This window comes from Aulonocara stuartgranti (assembly GCF_965226115.1).
Source record: "Aulonocara stuartgranti genome assembly, chromosome: 23".
NCBI classification, from domain to species: domain Eukaryota; kingdom Metazoa; phylum Chordata; class Actinopteri; order Cichliformes; family Cichlidae; genus Aulonocara; species Aulonocara stuartgranti.
In genome coordinates this window covers 6,971,765-6,998,185 of record NC_138958.1, presented here as the reverse complement: position 1 = coordinate 6,998,185, position 26,421 = coordinate 6,971,765, and the positions used below count along the sequence as shown (strand labels likewise).

The following is a 26,421-nucleotide window of genomic DNA, read 5'->3' as shown; positions in this document are numbered from 1 at the left end:
CAATTGATTATACACCTCTAAGCATATATGGTTAAATGTTTCCTAATACAAATGACAATAATAAAATCTAAACCCAACAGTACACATTCAGAATGCTCACACACAAGACGCATAGCCGCTCAACTCACACAGGCGATTGGTTTGTTACAATCGACCTATCAGACGCATATTTCCACATCGCCATTTATCCTCCACACAGGAAATATCTCAGGTTCACTTATCAGAGCGTAGCGTACGAGTTTTAAACTATCCCATTCGGGCTATCCTTAGCCCCAAGGGTGTTCAGCAAATGTGTGGAGGCAGCGCTGTCTCCGTTAAGGAACAGCGGCATCAGAATATTCTCTTACACAGACGATTATCTAATATGCTCACGATCGCGCGATCAAAGACTCCGAGGTGGTAGTGAATCACCTCACGGAGCTTGGGTTCACAATCAACCTGGAAAAGAGCCACTTGGAACCCGCACAGTTTACAGAGTATCTGGGGCTCAGAATAGACTCCATCTCTTATCGTATCGCACTTTCAGAGCAGAGGATCGCATCCTTCACTCACTGTCTTTCCCGTTTTCAGCTGGGGAAAGTCGTGCAGTTCCGACTCTGTCTCCGCCTCCTTGGCCTCATGGCCTTGGTGATATCGGTGGTACATTTGGGGCTTCTTATGATGAGAGATTTTCAGCGATGGGTCGCTTCTCTGCAGCTGCGCCCTCGAGAACATCTCAGTCGTGGTGTAAAAATAACGCAGCCGTGTATCGCGGCTCTCCGGCCTTGGAGGAGCCCGACAGCTCTCGCTGCGGGGGTACCTCTCGGGGCAGTATCATCCAGGGTGACGCTGACCACAGATGCACCCCTGTCAGGTTGGGGTGCAACTATGACGGGCAGAGCAGTGAATGGCGTTTGGTCACAGAGACTCGCTCTGAATCACATAAATGTGCTGGAGCTCCGTGCGGTGCTCCTAGCCTTACGGCATTTTCTGCCGTATCTCCGGGGACAACATATTTTAGTGAAAACAGACAACTCCACTGTAGTTGCTTATATCAACCGCCAGGGAGGCACCCATTCCCAGCAGCTACACAGGTTAGCCAGGGAAATAATTGTGTGGAGCAGCACTCGGCTGCCAGGAATTCTGAACAGGGGGGCGGACCTCCTGTCCAGAGGAAATCCACTGTTCGGAGAATGGAGGCTTCACGCACAGGTGGTGGAGCAGATTTGGCAGAGATACGGCCGGGCTGCCGTAGATCTCTTCGCCTCGCGAGAAAACACACAGTGCCCTCTGTTTTTCTCCCTGTCAGACGCAGATGCGCCACTGGGCGTGGATGCACTGGCCCATCCATGGCCAAAAACTCTGCTGTATGCTTTCCCTCCCCTCAGCCCGATCTCCCCAACACTGATCAGAGTGAGGGATCAGGGGCTGGAGATATACCATCCACATCCAGACCAGGTTGCTCTCTGGGCCTGGCCTGTGAAAGGTGGAATTTGAAGGCAGCAGGCATGCCTCTGAAGGTTATTGAAACCATTCAGAATGCCAGAGCCTCCTCCACTCGTTCCATTTACAGCAGTAAATGGCGTGTTTTTGAAGAGTGGTACCATGAAAAGCAGATTATCCCTTTTCAGTGTTCAGTGGTGGAGCTGTTGTGATTTCTTCAAGACTTGCTGGACAAAAGGAGCGCTTTTTCCACCATAAAGGTCTATTTAGCAGCCATTTCAGCCTGCCACGTGGGGTTTGGTGATAAACCTGCCGGTCAGCACCCCCTTGTATGTCGCTTCATGAGAGGGGCGCGTCAAACGCTTCCAGTTTCTAGACTACTGGTGCCTTTATGGGATCTGTCAGTCGTTTTAGATGCCCTCTCCCACCACCCCTTTGAGCCTATTGGGGCAGTGGGGTTGAAGTTTCTCTCTCTTAAAACCACTCTGCTGTTGGCTCTAACCACAGCCAAGCGAGTTAGTGAATTACAGGCTCTGTCTATTCACCCCTCTTGTCTACAGCTGGCCCCGGGACTCACTAAAGCACGTCTGAGGCCTAACCCAGCCTTTGTCCCTAAAGTGCTGGAAACGTCATACAGGTGCTCTACAGTAGAGCTCCTAGCTTTTCACCCCCCTCCATTCTCTTCAGAGAGGGAGCAGAGGCTGAACACTTTGTGCCTTGGGGACTTATGTCAACTTATGTTGACAGAACAGCTGGATTCAGGAAGTCGGATCAGCTGTTTGTTTCCTGGGCCTCCCCTCACAAGGGCAGGCCCGTATCATGCCAGCTCATTGGATCGTAGAGGCCATAGCTCTGGCTTATAGCTGTAAGGGCTCGCAGGCCCCCCCGGGACTCCGAGCTCACTCCACTAGGGGTGTGGCCACATCCTGGGCTTTGTTCAGAGGTGTATCAGTCCAGGATATTTGTGCGGCAGCAAGCTGGGCTATGCCGCACACGTTTGTCCGGTTTTATCGGCTGGATGTTTCACAATCATCCATGGCTCCGGTAGTGCTGGATTCTGGGGCCTCAGGTTCAACCTGAGATCCTGGAGTAGTACTGGAGAGTAGCTTTGGGAGCTGGCCATATCTCCCATAGTGAAACACCGAGCGGAGTTAGAAAAAGAACGTTGGGTTACTTAACGTAATCCCTGGTTCTTTGATAACGGAGTGAGGAGTTTCACCAACACTTCCCTCCTTGCTTAGGCACGGAAAGAAATCTGCTTGGAATGAGTTAGGAGGAGCTGGTCGGCCGTGTTAGAATGTGGGGGTAGAGCCCTGAGCACGGCTCGACAGGTCTATCATAGACAGACGTGGTGTCGTTGGAGCTTCCGTAGTTGGTCACACCGAGGCGATTCCCATAGTGAAACACCTCACTCTGTTATCAAAGAACCAGGGATGGGGGTCCGCTAGGGGGCGCGTTATGGAGTAGACGCGCAAACCACGAGGTCCCGTTTATCTGTTAAATTACTTTATGGTTCACCTATTGTGGCCCAATTCAGAGATTTCTTAAGCTCTATTAAGAAAGTCAGCATTGTTTTAGCTGTTGTTCTTTCCGTCTTTTTGCCTTATCTCGAAGTGAAATGCCTCCTAAGCAGTCTGCTAAAGGAGCGCAGGCTAGCTGCTCAGAGACCGCTAGCAAAACTACCGTTGACCCAGCGACACTGCTAGCTTTCCGCGACATTGTCAAAGAAGTGATTCAAGAGGAAAATGACAACCTACGGGACGAAATTAAACGAGCCATTTCATCCATCCAAACCACTCTTGACGAATGTACTGAGAAGTTGGGCGAACACGAAGAAGGCTAGAATAATCTGGACAAGCGGCTAGAAGTTATGGAGACATGTTTCGCAGATCTGAGTAACCAATACAAGAAGTTGCTGCTGAAAACGGACGACTTGGAGAATCGGGGAAGACGATGCAACTTGCGTACTTAGGAGTGCCGGAGGGAGCCGAATAAGGAAATCCCACTAAGTTTGTTGCTGATCTGTTGCACGTTGTACTGGGTGGTCCCGGCGGTTTGGAGCAGGCTCCGATCCTGGACAGAGCTCACCGGGCGGCGGTTGCGCTGCCCACGGAGGGAGGGCGACCGCGGCCGTTCATTGTTCGCATTCATTACTACCAGGAGAAGGAGCGGATACAGCGCTTAGCCAGACAGAAAGGCCGGCTGGAGTTTCAAGGGAAGCAGATCTTCATCTTTCCTGACTACAGCGCCGACCTGGCCAGACGCCGGGCTGCTTTCAGCGAGGTGAAGGGACTACTACGGAAAAAAGACGGAGTTCGCTACGGTCTTCTTTATCCTGCCCGGCTTCGGATCTCGTTTAATGGAGAAACACAGGTATTCGACTCTCCTAAAGCAGTGAAAGATTTCATTGACTCCAAGTTTGAGTCATCTCCCGAATGACATTTCATAAGAACCACCGGGACTTTCATACCATCGTGACTATATTTTTGTCAATCAATAAACGGACGATCTCTGGTTTAGCTTAGTTTCATGTTCAATGTTCATTTAGAAATCTCAGATGTTGGTGAGTTTGCCCTTGTTTCCTGGGAGGTTAACTATATTCCAGTACTTGTCACTTAAAAGGGACTCCGGGGTCAGCTTTGATGAGAAGTGAAACAGGTCCGTTTTTTGGTTACGGGTAAATGTGACGTGGGAGTTTTTCTCTTTCCTTCTCTTAATTATTTTACTCTATTATGTTGGACTTTGTGACTTTCTAATTTGAATATATTTTGGACTACATGTGTGATTCATAGTTCAGATGCTTCTGCTCATGTGGGGCTGTGGTTATGAATAAGGTGAATGGGACCTCTTAATAGAAGCAGGGGAGCTTTGGGAAATTGGTGTGTGTCGTTTGGGGACAACACTGAACACGGGGAGGTGGGTGGGAGGGATTTACCTACTTTTTCTTTTTTTTCTTTTGTTTTTTTTTTCTTTTTTGTTGTATATTATTTGCTCAGATTATTGTTAACAACGACGTTTCAGTGTGCACCCATGATAGGATTGGTATTTGTGTTTGGAACCGCCTTTTTCATCATGTACTTATATGGTGATGACTTCTGTTGATGACACTTCAACTGCTGTGAGTAATGGCTGCCATGTTAACTTTATTAGTTGGAATGTGAAGGGATTGAACCACCCAGTGAAACGAAATAAGGTACTCTCTCATCTTCTTTATCTTAAAGTACATGTAGCGTTTCTTCAAGAAACACACCTTAAGAATACAGATCATGCCAGATTAAGACAAAATTGGGTTGGACAAATTTTTCATTCCAAATTCAATGGTAAAGCCAGAGGTGCAGCAATTTTGATTAATAAGAATACTCCGTTTATAGTCTCTCACACAATAGCTGACCCAAATGGTCGCTATGTAGTTGTGACAGGGTCCCTGTTTAATACTTCACTTATTTTGGCAAACGTATATGCTCCGAATTGGAATGACTCAACTTTTTTCAATGACTTTCTTAATTCCCTTCCACAGATCAATACACACCAATTGATCCTTGGAGGGGACATGAATACTGTTATGGATCCAGTACTAGATCGCTCCTCAGATAAAAGACTTCAACTCCCTAAATCCTCATTAGTGTTACAGTCATATTTACAAACCTATGGGGCTGTTGATGCGTGGCGATTTCTCTACCCCTCCACTAAACAATATTCCTTTTTTTCTGCAGTGCATCAAATGTATTCTCGTATAGTCTACTTTTTTGTTTACAAAAAATTGCTTCCCAATATCAAGACTTGTAAATACAATAGCATAGTAATATCTGATCACAGTCCACTTGTTTTGGAACTCGGCTTCCCGGATGAACCCTTTGTGTACTCCTGGAGACTCAATCCTCTTTCTTTGTCAGATAAGGAGTTTGTGGAATATCTTTCCAAACAAACTGATATCTTTATAAGAACAAACATTACGCCTGGCATGGCCTATAGTACGGTTTGGGAAAGCTTAAAAGCATTCTTACGGGGCCATATTATATCATACTGTTCATATACTAGAAAACAGAAACAGAAACGTCTTTCTGAATTGATACACCTTATTTCGCAATTGGATGAGCAACACTCTACAACCCCCTCTCCAGATTTGTATAAACAAAGACTAACGTTACAAACTGAATTTAATTTAATCTCAACCCAGCAGTCAGAGTCTATGATTCTTAAATCTAGAGGAAGATGGTATGAGCACGGAGAAAAAGCATCTAAAATTTTAGCACATCAGCTTCGTAAATCAGAAGCAACTCGTATAATCCCTGAAATTAGGACTGAATCTGGACATGTCACCACTACACCACAAAAAATAAATGAGAGTTTCAAAATATTCTATTCCAGTCTCTATGATTCTGAATCTTTAAACACGCCTGGACTGTTTGAGGCTTTTTTTGATGGAATGACAGTTCCGACTTTAACCTCGGCATTCAGAGACCAATTGGAGGAGCAAATTACAGTGGAAGAAATTAAATTGGCAATTAGCTCAATGCAGAATGGCAAATCCCCGGGTCCGGATGGGTATCCGGTTGAATTTTTCAAGACCTTTAAAGACAGTTTATCACCTTTATTACGAGACATGCTCATTGAGTCATTGGTTTCAAAATGTCTTCCCCTAACGCTTCGACAAGCGACCATCTCACTCCTATTGAAGCCAAATAAGGATCCATTAGAGTGTTCATCATATCGTCCTATATCACTCTTAAATGTAGATTTAAAAATACTGTCAAAAACACTTGCTCTCAGGCTAGAGCAATATCTACCATTGTTAATTTCTCCAGATCAGACAGGTTTCGTGAAGGGTAGGCATGGTTTTTTCAACCTGCGCAGGTTTTTAAACATATTACACACCAAGTCAACTACAACCCCTGAAATTGCCTTATTACTTGATGCTGAGAAGGCATTTGACCGGGTGGAGTGGGATTATCTGTTTTATACTCTACATAAATTTGGATTTGGCCCTAATTTCATTTCATGGATTCAGTTACTTTACTCCTCACCTATGGCACGTGTTAGAACAAATTCGTTATTCTCTTCTTATTTCCCACTTCTCCGTGGTACGAGACAAGGTTGTCCCTTATCCCCTCTTCTTTTTGCATTATCAATTGAACCACTGGCGATTAAACTGCGAGCTGACAGTTGCATTAAGGGCATCTTCAGAGGTGACCAGGAGCACAAAATATCCTTATATGCTGACGACCTCCTGCTGTATATATGTCAGAGCCTTTATGCTCTCTTCCCCGTGCTCTCGCCATTTTTGAATGTTTTGGTAATATTTCAGGTTACAAGTTGAACCTGCATAAAAGTGAACTTCTCTGTGTCAACTCTATAGCCAGAAAGATTTCATTTTCAGATTTTCAATTTAACGTTAAATCAGGGTATGTGACCTATCTGGGGGTTAAGGTTACCCACTCATACAAAGATCTTTATGAAAGAAACTTTGTCCTGCTGCTTAAAAATACTGAGACAGATCTTCAGAGATGGAACAATTTACCACTGTCATTAATTGGCCGCATCAATTCTATCAAAATGAACATACTACCCAAGTTCCTTTATTTATTTCAATGTATCCCATGCTACTTACCCAATAAGTATTTTATAACACTGCATAAGCATATCTCTGCATTTATTTGGAATGGCAAAAGTCCACGAATTCGTAAAGATTTCATGCAGAGGACTAGGCCAATGGGTGGATTAGCCTTGCCAAACTTTCAGTCTTATTATTGGGCAGCAAATATTCGTAATATGCTGTACTGGATGAGTAATGTTACTACAGAGACTCCAGCTTGGCTCCAAATTGAGTCATCCAATTGTGGCAAAATTTGCCTATCAGCTTTGTTGAGTTCAGCTCTCCCATTAGAACTATACACCTATAAACGTAACCCTTTGTTGTATGACTCGCTCAGAATCTGGGTGCAATGTAGGAAAAGGTTGGGGTTACACTTAATGTCAATTAAAGCACCTATCTGCTCAAATCATATGTTCCCACCTTCCATGATGGATTCTGCCTTTAAAATATGGAAAAGTAATGGCCTTAGAAATATCAAAGACCTTTTTGTAGATGGGATTTTTGCCTCATTCACGCAGCTCCTGAAGCAGTTTAATGTTCCTCGGCAACATTTTTTCCGCTATTTACAAGTTCGTCACTTTGTAAAGAGTCGATTTCCTTCATTTCCGGAACTACCTGAGGAAACTTCTTTGGATAAAATTATTAATATAAACGTTCATGAGAGAGGGGCGACTAAAGAAATCTATGCTATACTATTAGATCTTCAATCTCCTTCTCTCTTCATCCTTAAAGCACAGTGGAAGAAAGACCTTGGGATGACTATAACAGATGAGCTCTGGCAATCTGTGCCAGGCATGGGCTCCTTCAATTCAAGGTCCTACACCGATTACATATCTCCAAGGAAAAGTTAGCCAAGTTCTATCCAGGAGCTGACCCTCTGTGTAACAGATGTAAAGCAGAAACAGGTTCGCTCCTTCATACCTTTTGGACATGCCCCAATCTTCATAACTATTGGGTGTCTATATTTAACACTTTGTCAGAGATGTATAACGTTAAATATGATCCTTCTGCTCTAACGGCTATCTTTGGGGTGATACCTCAAGACATCACTTTGCCAAAATGCTATTCAAATTCTATTGCCTTTGCTTCACTTATCGCAAAACGCCTTATATTTTTAAGATGGAAGCAGGAAGCTCCTCCCACACATGAACAGTGGCTTGCGGAGCTCATGAGGTTTTTACATTTAGAAAAGATGAGATATACACTGGCAGGTTCAACCACCAAATTTCTTAAGGCATGGCAGCCATTCCTGATGTACATGGAAACATTTAAAATGACCACCTTATCATGACCGGATGCCATATCTCTATATCACTATCATAGTTAACTGTACACTGAATGTCCCTTATACATTTTATTTTTATATTTGTTTGTTGTTGTTTGTTTGTTGTTTGTTGTTTTGTGGGGGTTTCTTTGGTTTGTTTGTTTTTTCCTTCTCTATTTCTGTTATCTTATGGGGTATTGTAAATACTGAACAGCAAACTACTGTATGTTCAATGTTTTGTTGTTAACATGCTGCTGTGACTGAAAATAAAATTTATTAAAAAAATAATAATAATAAAATAAAAAAAAAGAACCAGGGATTACGTTAAGTAACCCAACATTTTTCCAGTTACTTTGTAATGATTTTACTAGTCCAGTCCACTTGATCTAGAGCAGTGGTCCCCAACCCCCAGGCCACAGACCAGTACCAGGCCGCAAGCGTTGAGGCTCTGCCGTGGGTACTGGTACTGTTTTTATTTTGTTGCATTTATCCGCGACACCTTAAAGGCCGGTCCGTGAAAATATTGTTGGGGCATGTTTATAATTGTGGGACTCTGCAGAAAATGCTAGACACAGGCTGTCAGTAGTCTACAAACCACTGTTAGGTAGTTCTTAGGAAAAGTGAAAGAAATGACAGTGAACTGCATAGAACATGCATTCCCACAGCACGCACAGACAGATTCATAAATAGATAACCACTTGAACTTTATTCTGTGGTTAGTGGCATACTTTTCTTAATCATTTCAAAACCCTAATTTACACTCAAATGAAATACAGGGAATCCATTTTCACTTTTAAAAAACATACTGATTAATTTCTGCTGGGTATCTAACAGGCAAATCATAAAATAAATTTCTGCAGAAATTCAAAGAGATACCAATAAGACTGCAGAGCACTTTAAAATAGTCATTTCAGTCTACCAAAGCGGTAAAGCTGTTGGTCTTAGAGTCTGGTATTAGTAAGTTCTGAATATTTAAAATATTATTTAAACTACCATTGAAAGTAGATTAAGGGGGCTTACAAGCAACCTATAAGCTAGTGTCTTATCCTCCTGACCCAAAGCTGATCTTGCGTTACAGCACAGAAAATCTACAGTTTACACAGGTTTACCAAAACTGGACAGAAGATTGCCCGAAGATTAAGATTGCCATGTTGCCTGATCTGATTTGTGCTGCAATTTTGGATGGTGGAGGTGTTAAAAAAGATGAAATTTAAAACAAAACAAAACATAGACAAACTTACATGCTACCCAAGTATGCTACCATAAGATAACGAGGCATGTCACAAAACTCAAATAATCTTAAACTGGCTGCTTCAACATGATATTGAGTTCACTGTACTTGGCTTCCACAGGCATCAGATCTCAATCCAATAGTGCACCTTTGGGATGTGGCAGAACGAGAGATTTGCACCGGTAAAAGTCAGCAGAAACTGTGTGATACTGAGGAATGTTTTGAACACCTGGTTGAATCTATCTCATAAAGATTTGAGGCAGTCCTAAAGGCAAACAGGGAGTCCAACCTAGTGCTAGCTAATTGCTGGTGAGTTTATATGTGACTCTAGATTCTGAGTGAAAGCAATTTACACAATTTACATGTTCTAATGTCACTTTTACATGGCAAGTTACAAAACTCACAAGGAAAAAAAATCCCTTATTTTTCTTGCTTTAAAATAGATTAAGATAAATTAATAAAGCTGTATTCTTCATGCTGGATGTGTGAATCAGTATCAAAGAGAATTACACTTATCTGCAAGGTCACATTAAGCTTTTCTTTTTCTACTATTGTAAAACTAAATGGAACAAATTAAAACTCCCAAAAGCAAAAACTTATAAATGCATATAATTTTTTTAAAAAAAAATCTACATTTATTTATAAATGCCCACCTGTGTAGCAGTAATGCCATGACTGTTTCATCAACTTGATACAAAGTTCACACTATCCATACGGTATTTCATTCCACAAGCACAACATAAAAACTGAGTTAATATGTTCAAAGGTCCAATTTTATCTCCATTTATGTCAAGGTCTGAGCTAACAGCTGCTGTATGACGTGGTTCATTTACTGCTGCTGCTAAGTGGGGCAAAAAAGTATTTAGTCAGCCACCGATTGTGCAAGTTCCCCCACTTAAAATGATGACAGAGGTCAGTAATTTGCACCAGAGGTACACTTCAACTGTGAGAGACAGAATGTGAAAAAAAAAAAAAAAAATCCATGAATCCACATGGTAGGATTTGTAAAGAATTTATTCGTAAATCAGGGTGGAAAATAAGTATTTGGTCACCTCAAACAAGGAAAATCTCTGGCTCTCACAGACCTGTAACGTCTTCTGTAAGAAGCTTTTCTGTCCCCCACTCGTTACCTGTATGAAAGGCACCTGTTTGAACTCATCTGTATAAAAGACACCTGTCCACAGCCTCAAACAGTCAGACTCCAAACTCCGCCATGGCCAAGACCAAAGAGCTTTCGAAGGACACCAGGAAAAGTATTGTAGACCTGCACCAGACTGGGAAGAGTGAATCTACAATAGGCAAGCAGCTTGGTGTGAAAAAATCAACTGTGGGAGCAATCATCAGAAAATGGAAGACATACAAGACCACTGATAATCTCCCTCGATCTGGGGCTCCACGCAAGATCTCATCCCGTGGGGTCAAAATGATCATGAGAACGGTGAGCAAAGATCCCAGAACCACACGGGGGGACCTGGTGAATGACCTGCAGAGAGCTGGGACCAAAGTAACAAAGGTCACCATCAGTAACATACTACAACGGCAGGGAATCAAATCCCGCAGTGCCAGACGTGTTCCGCTGCTGAAGCCAGTGCATGTCCAGGCCCGTCTGAAGTTTGCCAGAGAGCACATGGATGATACAGCAGAGGATTGGGAGAATGTCATGTGGTCAGATGAAACCAAAGTAGAACTTTTTGGTATAAACTCAACTCGTCGTGTTTGGAGGAAGAATACTGAGTTGCATCCCAAGAACACCATACCTACTGTGAAGCATGGGGGTGGAAACATCATGCTATGGGGCTGTTTTTCTGCCAAGGGGACAGGACGACTGATCCGTGTTAAGGACAGAATGAATGGGGCCATGTATCGTGAGATTTTGAGCCCAAACCTCCTTCCATCAGTGGGAACTTTGAAGATGAAACGAGGCTGGGTCTTCCAACATGACAATGATCCAAAACACACCGCCCGGGCAACAAAGGAGTAAGAAGCATTTGAAAGTCCTGGAGTGGCCTAGCCAGTCTCCAGACCTCAACCCCATAGAAAATCTGTGGCGGGAGTTGAAAGTCCGTGTTGCTCGGCGACAGCCCCAAAACATCACTGCTCTCGAGAAGATCTGCATGGAGGAATGGGCCAAAATACCAGCTACTGTGTGTGCAAACCTGGTAAAGACCTATAGTAAACGTTTGACCTCTGTTATTGCCAACAAAGGTTATGTTACAAAGTATTGAGTTGTATTTTTGTTATTGACCAAATACTTATTTTCCACCCTGATTTACGAATAAATTCTTTACAAATCCTACCATGTGGATTCATGGATTTTTTTTTTTCACATTCTGTCTCTCACAGTTGAAGTGTACCTCTGGTGCAAATTACTGACCTCTGTCATCATTTTAGGTGGGGGAACTTGCACAATCGGTGGCTGACTAAATACTTTTTTGCCCCACTGTAAGTGGGTGTGAACATTTTAGTTATAGCACATTTATGTTTAATTCACTGTGAACTGATGGTGTGTGATTAAATAACATTGTCTCCACTTCTTTCTGCTCAAAGTTGGCTTTGTGAAGAAAAAAAAAAAATCTAACACTTGGTGATGTTTGTGTACTCAGCTCATTTAAGACAGGCTTTTGACAATGAATTCTTAGGACAAATTATCTAAATTACGAGATCAAACTTGTACACGGAAGTGGTTTCAACTCTAAAAGATATTCAGATAATGACTTCTTCTAACATCTATGTTTGCTGATGCAGCTGTAAATGTTTCGCTCACTCACATCAAAGGCTAATATTTTCTCACAGCGGCTCTTGGTAATCGAGACATCGTTTTGCAAATTTCTAGCGGGTTTTTTCTACAGAACGAAATTCCATTGAAACATATCAGAAAATGTGTAATGTTTGTACAAATCTGGACAATAAAACCAAAACTTCATGCTTGACTAAATGAAGGTGGGGGCCTCTTTAGCGTCAAACACCTCTTTGAAGTTCTCCTTTATTAAACACCACCAGTAAGAAGTAAATGACACATCTGTGTAGCTGCCGTTGCCCCGGGTATGCAGCTTTTATGCTGTACCTTTTAGAGACGACTCATGAGTTCATTGAAAGAAAGAATTGGCTTTACATTACAAAGCCAACTATATGAATGGCCTGAAAAGCTGGTAATGAAATATGGGGAAAAACAAAACAAAACTAAAAAACAAAACACTTTTACACCGTGTTAATGACAAAACCAAACAAGACAAATTTTGATTTTCAGGCAAGAAAATAAATAAATAAATGAATGAATAAATAACTACAAACAGAAACAAAGTGTCATTTATCACACAAACTACAGATGGTTAGGATTTAGTTATTAATTTAGAATTGATTACCCATAAAAAAAGAAGTTGTATACTGCCAACATACATGACTTCCAAGCTGTTTAAACACTATAAGTGGCTTAAAAAAATGCAAAGAAATGTTGGGACATTGGTAATAAAACCGCTGGTTATGACTGGATATACAGAAAAAAAGAATCCCAGAAAGATTTATTCTTTCACAAATAAAGACATTCGGCTAGTGCCTTGTTGGCACTGGGCTGCATGCCGTTTTGCCTTCAAAACTACTTTAATTCTATGTGGAACAGATTCAACAATCCTAAAGGTGCTGTGCTTGATAGAGAACTGATGTAGTGCAGTCATGTTAAAGTAGTAAACTTGTACAGTATAGTATATCTCTATGCCGTAGACATCCCGAGGAATGTAACACATCTGGTCGATGCAGCCCACAACATCTCTGATTGGCGTGGAATGTTATGGCGTACATTAAGAGAGGTCGCTAGCAGTGTTGGTCAAGTTACTTGAAAAAAGTAATCAGTAACTAATTACTGATTCCTCCCCAAAAAAGTAATCCCGTTACTTTACTGATTACTTATTTTCAAAAGTAATTAATTACTTAGTTACTTAGTTACTTTTAAAAAACACGATTTACAACCTGAAGAGGTGATAAAGCGATAGATCTTTCAGCCCAATTCTACTTTTTCTACATAATCCATCATACAAAATGTAATCAAATGGAAGTCTCTTTTTTTTTTTACTTGTTTTATCAGTTTTAATCTTTTAACTTTATGCATCAAGCAAAAATTTAATTATATGCAACATTCTCTGACTTGAATAAAGTAGTTTAACATTTAAACCTATTTTCTACACATTCCAGCACATAAAATAAAATATTTTTTGTGTTTACACTCACTCTTTCAAATAGATGCAAGTAAAACACAGCAGAAAATAAATAAAGTCAAAGACTCAGCGGTCCTGTTGCTCTATTTTCACCTGTAAAGCAGGACTGCGGTAGGCGGAGGTTTACCCAGGTGCAGGTGTGCCGCGGTCAGTTGAAGAATCCGCGAGTTTCTCTGTGAATTTCCCATTACGTCGTTGCGCACTCGGTCCTTGCTTGGAAGTTTAGGGTTTTTTTTCGCTGTAAAAAGAAGTTTTCTTCCCACGCACGATGGACGCTAATGTTTTTGTCACTTTTTATGGAATCAAACTCAAAGTAAGGTCAGTACTTCCACGCTTTAAACGCTGTACGCTCTCCCACAATCGATATGTGATCCATTGTTGATCTGCACACAGCTGTTGTCACTAACGGCGCACTCGCTTACGTCACTATCGTGAGACATTCTCGCAAAAAATCACGGTTTTAGTAACGCAGTGTTCCTACGGGAAAGTAACGGTAATCTAATTACTGTTTTTGCAATAGTAATCCCTTACTTTACTCGTTACTTGAAAAAAGTAATCAGATTACAGTAACGCGTTACTGCCCATCTCTGGTCGCTAGCAACGTTGTAAGTTTTCATGTAGATTTCCAACTGCAGCCTAATTCAGGCATAAGGCACCCAAACGCTGCCAAGAATGTATCTCTACACCATTACACCTTCACCGTTCATATAAGTCAGGATGCATCCATGCTTCTCTGTTGTTTATGCCACTTTCTGACCCTACAATCCAAATGTGCCCCTCTTCAGAATACCTTGGTTATGGTATTCTGGTTAGTAACTGCTACCTTCCTTCCTTCAAAGCAGTCTTCTCATTCGCCTCTGACCTCAACAAGACAAATCCAGTGAGAATAGTTAATCACTGGATATTTTCTCTAGAGGTTGCTCTGCAAAATTCCCAGTAGATGAGCAGTTTTTTAAACTTTAAAGGTGCTCTCTCCTCCCCATTCATGCTTATTTTGAACTTACATTTACATTTCATTTGCAAGCTTACATGCTTAATTTGAACTTCAGCAGGTGACAATATCTACATGCCCAAATGCAATGAACTGCAGCCATTTATTTATTGTGTGGATGCTTTAAGGCATCCACACTATTGAGTTCCTGTTTCTCTTTATTCTTTAAACTTTATTGTGTGGATGCTTTAAGCATCCACACTATTGAGTTCCTTCTTGGTGTTTCCGTACACTTTTCACCGTGGATCTACTTCCACAATTTTTGTGCTATTTTCACCGTTCAAATTTTAAACTATTCAGCTATTTCTGCTAATGACGGCTATGTCTTTTGGTATTTTTCACTATTATACTTTTTAAAATATTAAGCTTTTTTCCTTTAATTTGAAATGAATGGGAAACTTCTGCAATTCTGCTAAAATTTGCTTGTTTTTGAAACTTAACTACTTCCTCATATTTTCACATAGAGCAACCATTCAAACTTTAAAATGTTCTCAAATTATTGGGCTATTCAGGTATAAATCAGCTTTTTCAAATCTTTTACCGTTTTACTTTTATGCCTCTTAAAGTTTTGAGTTGCAAAATTGTGATTTTTCACAAAATACATGCGTCGTTATGGTTGCTATGCACTTGGCTTCCAGTGTGCCACTGAAGGTTTTGCAGTCTTCTCTTAATGTCCAAACAACTTCTTGCTACTTGCTCAATTTTCACTCAACTTCCACAAATTATACATCAAAACGTAGGTATTTTTGCTGGCTTTCAGAAAATGTCACTATCATTGTTGTGGGATTCATAGAATTTTGGCAAATCTCCTCAGACCAACAGAAAGTCAGAAAACTCTCCATATAAAGTCAATGGAGAGTTTGTTCAAAATCACCGCTTGATTTCTGTAATGAGAGGCATATTCGAATCGTCATATCTCCTTAACGAAGCAAAGTTAAGACATATCTTCAGACACTCCTGACGCTCACAATTCAAGAATTTCTTTCTCACCTATTACCGTTCTGAAATGAGTTGGACTTGTTTGAGGGTAGGAAATTCGTCCGTCGCTCAGATTTCTTCAGATTTCAAACTCTGGAAATGAACCACTTTTTTCTCTCGTCATAACTTTTTGTTGGATTTCCACAGAGACCTGAAAATTTCCATGACTGTTCACCAAAGCCTGCTGTCTCTTACGGTGAAAGAATGATATCGATACTCCAAATAGATTTAGAGTTACAAAGCGTTGTTTGAGGGCAAGTCAAGGCAGTTTTTGCTTCGCTCTACTCAGTTATGGTGCATTAGAAGTCAAATATCTTTAATAATTCATATTTTAATGATAGATTGTCAACACTGGAAGATTCCCCCATCTTTTCTGAACAAAACGGTGTAAGAATGACCGCTCTAGCCCCTACGGTTAGGAAATTATAGTCATTTGTTTGAGGGCATTTGTATGAGAAATAGACTGCAAAAATCCTGTGTCTCTCTGTGCTGCATGCACCTGTTTTGGCGGGAAAAAGTACACAGCCTCTCTGATTGGTGGATTCAAATTCAGCAGCTCCCAGGCTGACCTAGAAACTTACTTCTCTCTCCCTGTGTGTGTGTGTGTGTGTGTGTGTGTGAGACACACACACAGAGAGAGAGAGAGAGAGAGAGAGAGAGAGAGAGAGAGAGAGAGAGAGCCTTTTAATGGGATGATCTCATTGTAAGATTCAAATTCAATATATTTAGACTGGTTGACTGAATTGGATCTTGTGTGTGTGTCTCTCTGTGCATGTGTGTTTCCTTATGTGTACATATTTGTGATTGTGTGGCTGTTATAGATTTTTTTTCCTGATTTTTTTCATTTAACAAGTATATTTGAGGGACCCTCAGCATGTTCAGCATTTTTTCAGCTGTCCATTTTGCTTTTCCAATTTTTCTGTTTAAGTTATTACTATTGTGCTAAATCATACTATTTCTGCTGTTTCATAAGATTTGTGCTTAATATACTATTTCTGCTTTTTATAAGATTTGTGCTTAATATAGTATTTCTGCTTTTTATAGGATTTGTGCTTAATGTAGTATTTCTGCTTTTTATAGGATTTGTGCTTAATATAGTATTTCTGCTAAATATAGTATTTATGCTTAATCATACTATTTCTATATATTACTGCCAGGTACCCAGGCAGCCAATCCTCTGTGAGGATTGAGACATTCAAATATACATATCAGGGCCTGCACGGGTTCACAGCCAGCCAATCATATCTGAGGTCTTCCGTTTCCTCTCTCGTCATATCTCAGCGACGGTTGTACAAAGAGCAATGAAAATCGCGGTCAAAGTACACCAAAGTCCGCTGATTCAGCCAGTACAAGAATTATGCTTCTATCCCACCTAGTTTTTGAGTTAGACAACGTTTTGTAACTCCAAAAAACTGCGTTTTTCGCTTCTCACCGCGATCTAATTCTGACTGCTCATCACCCTGTTTTCCAGGCGCTCGCTCTCTTTCCCAGTCATATACTTGTTATACTCGTATAACTATGCATGTGACAAATAAAGAACCTTGAACCAGTGGCGCAGTTGGTAATGACACGGGTCTGCAACACAAAGGTCGTGGGTTCAATTCTACCTTGGTCAACATGTTTTTTCCCTACAAATGAATACACTATCACAGACCAGTAATTCATATTGATCATTTATTACAATTCTGCAAACTTTTATGATTTTACCAGCTTTTCTAATATGGACCTCAGATTCTTGTTAACACTCCATGGCACAAATACTGTTCCCTTTAGGCTCTGTGTATGTGTGTGGGTATCAATATTTCTCCCATTTTAAAGTATTACTCCTCCATAATTTTATTTCTGTTAAATCAAAGTACTTTTACTACATCTTAGTACTTCTGCTCAATCATAGTATTTCTGCTAAATCATAGTATTTTTGCCAAATCATGGTTTTTGTGCCAAATCATAACATTTGTGTTATGTTATAGTATTACTACTAAGTGGAGGAATTTCTGTCATGTTACAGTATATGTGCTGATTACAGTATTTCTGCTAAATCATACTATTTCTACTATATTATATTTTTCTTTCTAAATATAGCATTTCTGGTATATAATTGTATTTCTGCTATGTTATAATATTTGTACTAAACCAGAGTATTTGTGCTGGAACATAGTATTTCTGCAAAATGATAGTATTTCTGCCAAGTGATAGTATTTGTGCTAAAACATAGTATTAATTTAAAAATTACAATATTCATAGTTCATCACAGTGTCACTGGTAAATCACAGTATTTCTGCTATGTTGTACTATTTTTCTAAATCATAGTGTTTCTGTATTTTTGGCTAAATATATTCTTTCTGTTATCTTATACTATTTCTCCTCAATTCTTGTATTTTTGAGAAGTTATCATGTTTCTGGTAAGTTACAATATTTCTGCTATGTTCTGCTATGCTATTGTATTTCTGCCAAGTATTATGTTTCCTCTAAGATATTGCAGTTCTGCTAAGTTATTACATTTTAGCAAAGTTCCTCTGCTTATGCAAAGTTTTTACAATTTCTGCAACTTTTCAGCTTTTTCAGCTAGTTTTTGAAGACAGCTTCAGCTTTAAAGCATCCACACAGCATTTTCGCAGGAAATGCAAATTTTTCTAGTTTACTTTTAAATTGCTAAATGAGGGAGTAAAACAAAAGCCAAACTTGAACCTCAGTGGTAAACCATTATAATCACTTCACCAAGTAGAGGAAATCAGTGCATGGCCTGATGGTCCGTCTGTAAACACATTTTGTTACTGCATCCACAAAATCCAAGTTTAAAGTTATGCCAAACGTGGCGAAAACATACCGTGCCTCCAGAAAGTATTTACAGTAGTTGACTTGTTCCTCATTTTGTCAGTAAGTATTTACAGCCTTTGCCATGACAGTTAAAACTGAGCATAGGTGCAGCTGGTTTCCACTGATCACCTTGTAGATTTTTCCATAACTTAATTCGTCCAAGCCCACCTGTGGTAATAGGTCCGCCTGTGGTAAATTCAGTTGAGTGAAGATCATTTGGAAAGTCACACACCTGTCTAGATAAGGTCTTATAGGTGACAGCGCATGTCAGAGCAAGGAATTGTCTGTAGACCTCCGTGACAGGATAATATCGAGGCGCAGATCTGGGGGACGGTAAAGAAAAAACTCTGCAGCACCAAAGGTCCCAGTGAGCACAATGGCCTCCATCATCCATAAAAGGAAGAAATCCAAAAAACACCACAACTCTCACTTGAGCTGGCCACCAAATAATTTTGAGTAATCAAGGCAGAAGGTTTTAATCAGAGAGGTGACCAAGAACCAGATGCTCATTCATTCATTCATTCATCAGAACTCCAAGATGGCTTTGAGGAAAAAGGAGAACCTTCCAAAAGGACTATAATTTCTGAAACATTCGACCAATCCGGCCTATATGATGGACTGGCCAGACAGAAACCATTCCTCAGTAAAAGGCACATAACCGTCAACTTGAAGTTTACCTTTAGGCACCTGCAGATCTCATAGACCATGTGAAACAAAGTTCTGTAGTCTAATGAAAAAGACTTAGCTCACTGGTTAAGCATCATGTCTGGAAGAAACCAGGCGCCGCTCCTTACCTGGTCAATACCATCTCTACAGTGAAGCATGGTGGTGGTGGCAGCGGATGGCAGGGGTGTTTTTTGGCAGCAGAAATTTAAAAGACCGGTCAGGGTCGAGGGAAAGATTAATGCAGCAATGTATAGAGACATGTTTGATCAAAAACCTGCTCCAGAGCTCTCTGGACCTTGGAGTGGGGAAAAGCTTTATCTTCAAAACAGGACAAAGGCCCAAAGCAGTCAATATAACAAAGGAGTGCTATGAGATCACTCTGTGAACATCCTTGAGTACACAGCCAGAGGAGCAAAAGCTCTGAATACTTTATGTAGAAGTTTGATTTTTGTTTTTTTATTTAATTGATTTTTTTTTAATTAATTTGTAGAATTTCATTATTGAAATACCATTAACATGCCTGGACAACAAAATGTACCTTCAAAATGAAAATAGCAGCAGATAATTTATTAGTAACATCCGTACATCTGCTTTCACAGGTAGGTAAACTGATTTTTGTGGCTTAAATGTGTTGAGTTCCCAGTTTACTAAACATTTTTAAGGCGTGTCTGGCTTTGCGTCTAATTTATCGATCATCGCTGCTGGTTCTCATCTTCCAATTAGAAAAGGACAGTAACAAATTTGATCTGATTTCATGTGACTATGTGGCATATATATATATATATATATATATATATATATATACACACACACACATGCAAGGTGAGTGAGAATGAGAGCAAAAGTGATTTACAGAGTAAAAACTGAAATCAGAATGAAAAAGAAAGTGGACAAATGAGTCAAATAAAGGAAAGTTATTCATTCAATAACACCACATTTAGCAGTGGACAATCTGGCCAAAAGATTATATTAAAATCTTTTGCGGTACAATTGCAGCTGACAGATTTAGCCCACTACATGATTAAGTCGTGCAAAAAGCTGTATGTGTGTGAAGCCTAACATGTCATCTTAAAGCTAAATGTCAAATTAGTACATTTCTGCATTGTGTTGTGATTTTATCTGAACAAATTCCGCCCAGAAGTGATCATTCGTATCTTCACCACATTTACAGCAGCAAAGTCACTTTATCAAACTGCTGGTTTAAAATCGACCCCCCACACACACACACACACATACACACACACACACACACACACACACACACACACACACACACAAACAAACAAAAAAACCCAAACCAAAACATTCATGACATATCACTCAGCTATGTCAAAAAAGGATCATGGTTACACATCGTCATCATTTTTTCCTATCCTCCCTGCCTGTGGCTAATGTGGGTAACACTATTAGCAAGGGTGGGCTGGATCTATTTCAGTCTCTCACTAGTTTACAAGAATATGGCAAATTTTTATAAATACAGATGCGATACAGAGAGCTTTCATTTTTGCTTTTTCACGACAACATTTATCTGACAAGTGTGCTCTGTTTGTGTAGAACGTGATAAGATCACATTTCCACATGCTGAAATCTGCTGACAGGGGGTTTGATAAAAAGCTATAACTTTTTCCTTCCAAAGATACGCCTGACTCTTCACCCGTGTTCACTCATTTAGTTTCAGATCACCCACTTATATACCTATATGCTGTTTTAAGTGCATGTGTTCCCACTGAAAAGCATTGGTATATACAATATCGTCCAAAAAGTCTTGATCCAACATCACTTCTTTACATTTTCTTAGGAAAATTGAAAATATGCCCCATTTTATATTGAAATATGTGCAGACAAATGGAAATAGAGTACACAAGGCAAAAACAGAATTTGTATAGTTTCTAATGAGATTCAAAGTCAACACTCGGTATGACCAAGTACACAGCAAAGCCTGAAGCAAACGCCCCATTAGACAAGAAAAAGACTACTTAAAGACTGGTTTTAAGTAGAAGTACTGTTTTACCTCTCTTCTGACCACCTCCAAATTGAATTAAAAAAAAAAAAAAAAGTCATTACAGTAATGTACTGGACGTGTAGTTTGCCCCCCTCCCCACCTCATAAGAATGACTTCCTGACAGCCACCCTTCCACTGAGACCATTTCTAATGTGGTTTCACTAGATGAATCAAGTTTCTTGACGTTTACATCCTGTTCATCTACTTTATATAGGTTTTTAGGCCTGTCGCTCCCCCCCCCTCCACTTGTCCAGTTTCCTTAGTTTTATTTTAAGAACACACTGCATACCATGCTGAGATATACCAAGCTAATAGGTCTTCAGAAATTCAAGGAAAAAAAACAACAACAAAGAGTTTAGATCACTTTAAAAACATTACAAGAAAGCCTAGTACTGTATAGCGCATGACAAGTACCCGGATTTTGTACTTGTAACAGCCAATAAAGATAAACAGGCTGTTCACTGACCTTGAATGATCACCACTGTGTGTACATAGCAGTAAGACCATGAAAATATTTAAAGTAGGAGTGGAAGTCATTGTCAGTACTAACAGAGTCAGTGGATGACTCTTTTGTAGACCGATCTGGAAGTTTGTATCAGTATGATTACCTTGACAAAAAGCCAAAGGGGGGTTTCCATAAGTCGTTGGAATGGAACACAAATTAAGCTTAACAGAAAATTAAAATGGCATTGTACTGACACATTCTGTTCAGCAACAGTATTTTCACTGACACCACTTTTATGATATTTAAACAGTAAATGCAAATTGCCAAAAAAGTAAAAGCCTAGCATTAGGAGCTGAGAATCAAATATAAACTTAATAATAAACATTAACATTCCACTAAGTGTCTTCAACTCAGATGGCTGATCATTCTATTTTGAATGATCAGTGGAAAATTCATATAAATAAGTTTGCTACATGGAGGGAAGATTTAGAATTGGTAAGATTGGAAAATAGCTTACGTTATAAAAAAAAAAAAAAAAATTGTGCTGTCAGTGTTAATCTCGTTAAAATTACGTTAATGCCATAACCGCACTAAAGCGGGAAATCTCCGTTAGCGAGTTATCGCGGATTGCTCCGTGTGTGGGGCTGCACGGCGTCGACACGTTAGCGTGGTTAGCTCGTTAACGCGTTGGCGCCGTCGAGCCCCGCACATGCAGCGATCCGCAATAACTCGCTAACGGTAAATGTAATTGTGTCCAGGTGCACAAAATCTGCACATCCTCCCAAAAATGTTGGGAAGATGTGCAGGTTGTAATGAGGAAGAAACATTTCTAAACGTTTGCTGGATCTAAAATCTTAGCTGTTTGGTTTATACTCAGAAAAAAAAATATATATAGTAAGAGTGAAAAGTTACTGGTGGCCTGCTAAATGCAAAAAGAATTACAGCAATGCTACAAAAGAAAACAAATAGACCAAGAAGTATTCAAAGGGCAAAACAAAATACAATCAAACCTGCCACGAGAAAAAAATGTATGTATGTTCTTAAGGTAAGCTAGAAATCTCTGGGCATGTATCGGTGACATTTATGGATTTTAGCAAAAATACCGACTTATCTGAAGAGGATACTGAAAACTGTCTGTGAACGCAAGACTGATGTATGAGTAAGGGCAGAAGAGGGAAGAGTTTGTTTTTTTAATCGGTTGTTTATGCAAGTCTTGTTCTTCTGTTTGTGGTTGTAGAAAATGAACATTCGATAAAGACATCCATCCATCTGCTTCTGCTTATCCTTTTCAGGGTCGCGGGGGGCGCTGGAGCCTATCCCAGCTGTCATAGGGCGAGAGGCGGGGTACACCCTGGACAGGTCGCCTGTCTGTCGCAGGGCTAACACACAGACCGACAACCAGTCGCACTCACGTTCACTCCCGCATTCACACCTATGCACAATTTAGATTCATCAATTAACCTATCCCCACTAGCTGCATGTCTTTGGACTGTGGGAGGAAGATGGAGTACCCAGGGAGAACCCACGCAAACACGGGGAGAACATGTAAAAACTCCACACAGAAAGACCCCAGCCTGATGATGGAATGATGGGCGGCAACAGTGCTGCCCTCAAAGTCATTGTTAGGAAAAAAGACGAACATCAGGCTAAATACATTCTACGAAAGTCAACATTCATGAGTGGGGTATTTATTTACTGCATTTTATGAATAGAGTGAAATCAGAGCCGTCCATATTATTATTACTGTGCTGCTGGAGCCTTCTGTAACATTTTTAATGCAGTAATTTGAGATAAAAATAAATAAAATCCTTTGTATATTGTGCCAAATTAGAACACTTCACGCTAGTTTATATTGTAAGACCTTGAAATAAAACAGAGAAAACCCCAACATTCAGATGACCCTCTTTAAGCAAGCACTGGGTGACAGTGGGAAAGAATTCCCTTTTAACAGGAAGAAACCTCCAGCAGAACCAGGCTCATGGTTAGTAATAACTAATAATTAAATGCAAAAAAGGTGCATAAACACATAGAGTTAAAAGAGGTTGAGTGAAGAAGAAATACTCAGTGCATCATGGGAAGCCCCCCTGCAGCCAAGCCTATTGCAGTGTAACTAGGAGAGTATTCAGGGTCACCTGATCCAGCCCTAACTCTATGCTTTAGCAAAAGAAAAGTCTTAAGATAAGATTAATCTTACGCAGAGAGGATGTCTCGTTTCCCAAATCTAAAATGGGACCTGCTTCTACAGAAGAATAGCCCAAAAACTCAAGGCTCTGCCTCCCATTCTAGTTTTAAATACCCTAGGAACGACATGTAAACCAGCAGCCAGAGAGTGAAGTGTTCTATTGGCGTGGGGCGGTCTTTACTTTAAGATGGGGCCTGATCATCTCTGTTTACATCAAGACCTTATATGTCCAATGTGTCACTTCTTGTACACTGTATACGTGTCAAACGGAGAGGAGGTGGCAGCTTGATGACATCAAAACACAATGGAGAAATAGAGCAAACAGTGTTCCAGTTTTTCTGGTTCTGGTCTTGTTTAAAGAAGATGAAGACACACACACACACACACACGCACGCACGCACACACATGTTACAGGTTTTATTGGTAGGGAAAATTCCGAAGTAGAAAAGTTAGTGCACCACTCTTTATTTAATGTCACTGCTTTTATAATTTATCAGAAAAGTAGACCATCTGTGATATGAAACTTTCAGCTGTCCACCCTTCAACCACATTTCCTGTCTGCTATGTCAATGATTCGGTTTTCTGAAAGAAGACACAGTAGGTCACAGATACTCACCCTGCATGAGAAAAGTGCTGAGAAGTTGGTCTGTGGCCACAGGTTTGATCTCAGTTCGCAGATTGACGTATCGGCCAACCACCAAAGGTGCTCTCCTGAAACCAAGGATCCTGCATAGAGGACGAAGATTACAAAACAGGACTGAAGATTATGACACTCTCGACAGACCACAGAATGTTTAAAAAAAAAAAAAATGACAAAGAACTCAAATAACCATGATTACAAACCTGTCCAGGTGAAAAGCAGCTACCTCCGCATTGTGTCTGTCATAGCCTGCGTATGGCTCTCCTTCGACCACATAGTCTCTGTTGTACCTGAGCGAGGGTGGAAATAAAAATAAAATAAATAATAAAACAAAAGTAAGAAGAATAAATCAATCTGTGACAGAATTTTTTTTTAATTAAGCCTGACCTCTTGGGTTTGAAGACCACTTTCTGTCCTCCGTCTAGCACCAGCAAGGCTTTGAGCTGTGTGCCCTTATAGCCCACATCTGCCCGCTCTATCCTGGCAGAGCTCAGGGAAGTAAGCACAGCAGCCAGCTCTGGAGTCTCTTCGGGGTACACCTCTCTGGGGCCCACCCATTGGCTTGCTATCTCCCATGAAGACTGGAGGGTGTTGGTAAGGCGAGCGCCCCGAGACAGTGAAAGACCAGCTTCCATCTTTGAGGGATGAGTAATAATAACACATTGCATGAGATAACATAAGATAAGATTTTAAATAATGAAACTTAGTTTATTAATACTTAAACAAGACCAGCATATTTTAAATGCTTTATAACACTGTTGGCTATGACTGTGCATCCAGTTAGTGATCCCAATGAAAGCACATTTTTTAATGTAAAAGTCAAAAGTTCCCATCCACTCATCATGGGCATGAGTGACACAATTATTTAAGTCTTTTAATGATTTCTTTGAGCTGTTCTTTTTCCAGAATTGTTTATTTCGGAATTTCTCTAATCCAAATAGGATTAAAAGTATACAGACAGACATATATATACTCAAATATATACATACACCTTGGCTAATATTTCGTTAAATGTCCCTTAGAAACTTGCACGTCAACCAGAGGCTTTTAGTAACCATCAAAAAGTTTTAAGCTAACTCTTCTTGGTAGAGTTTTCATTTTATCAGGTTGGACCCGTCCACAAATTTTCAACAGGGATGAGGTAGGGATTTTGTGAAGGCCATTCCAGAAGTGTGTTCCGGAAGTTTCCAGTTCATGGCAGGCTTCCTGGGTTGTTGTTGAACATCCTCACCGATTTCCTTTCGTGCGAAGGTGACAGTTCGGGTCTTCTTTCAGATGATGGCAAAGTGGTAATACACCTGAATAACCTCTAGTTGCACATCCACCTGCAGTTGATGATCATGGAATCTCCAGAAGACCTTCCCAACTTCACAAATCCTCAATTCTTCTTCTGAGTTCCTCAGACTTTTCCAGTGTTCTGACTAGGGATGGGTATCGTTTAGGTTTTATCCGATACCGGTGCCAAACCGGTACTTTTGAAACGGTGCCGGTGCTTAAACGGTGCTCGAACCGGTGCTTAAAGAATGGAGAACACAAAATTGGTCCAAAACCCTCCCATGCTCAGCTGTTTTTTTGTAAAAAGATAACAATGTTAGCCTTTTCTGCAGCTATGGGGCATATATGGTATCACTCTTGGCTGGAAGCAGTGCTTAAACAATGGAAAAAACACAAACTTTGTCCAAAAACCTCTCATGTTTAACTGTTTTCCAACTTTTTCTTTGGTCATTTTAGCCTTTTTGGCCAGGGTGAAGGGAGTATCTGCCATCAAACAAGAGGACAGCCGCATGTAGCTATGATGATGTTTGCTAGTTCACCTTACATGCATTAATGTAATAACGTGGTTAGCCTACTCAACGTAAATTACACACGAACAACATTAAGCTACTCACGCAGAGAAGAACGGCTGCTGCTGCCATCATCCGTCATCATTTCTGCTACACTAGCAGGGCTAGGGGCCAGGACTCTATTCTTCGGGTTTTTGG

At 40.4% G+C, this 26,421-nt stretch overlaps 1 protein-coding gene across 2 annotated transcripts in view; it reads right to left on the bottom strand.

Annotated features, from left to right (window-relative positions):
* fam20b (FAM20B glycosaminoglycan xylosylkinase) overlaps positions 1-26,421 on the bottom strand; it is a 43,870-nt gene that overhangs the window by 13,338 nt on the left and 4,111 nt on the right. For both annotated transcript variants that reach the window (XM_082523745.1, XM_082523744.1), the window contains 3 exons: positions 24,827-25,074; positions 24,643-24,729; positions 24,416-24,525 (listed from right to left, as the gene is read on the bottom strand). In XM_082523745.1, the coding sequence (XP_082379871.1) occupies positions 24,416-24,525; positions 24,643-24,729; positions 24,827-25,074 (445 nt within the window). The remainder of the gene's footprint in view (positions 1-24,415; positions 24,526-24,642; positions 24,730-24,826; positions 25,075-26,421) is intronic.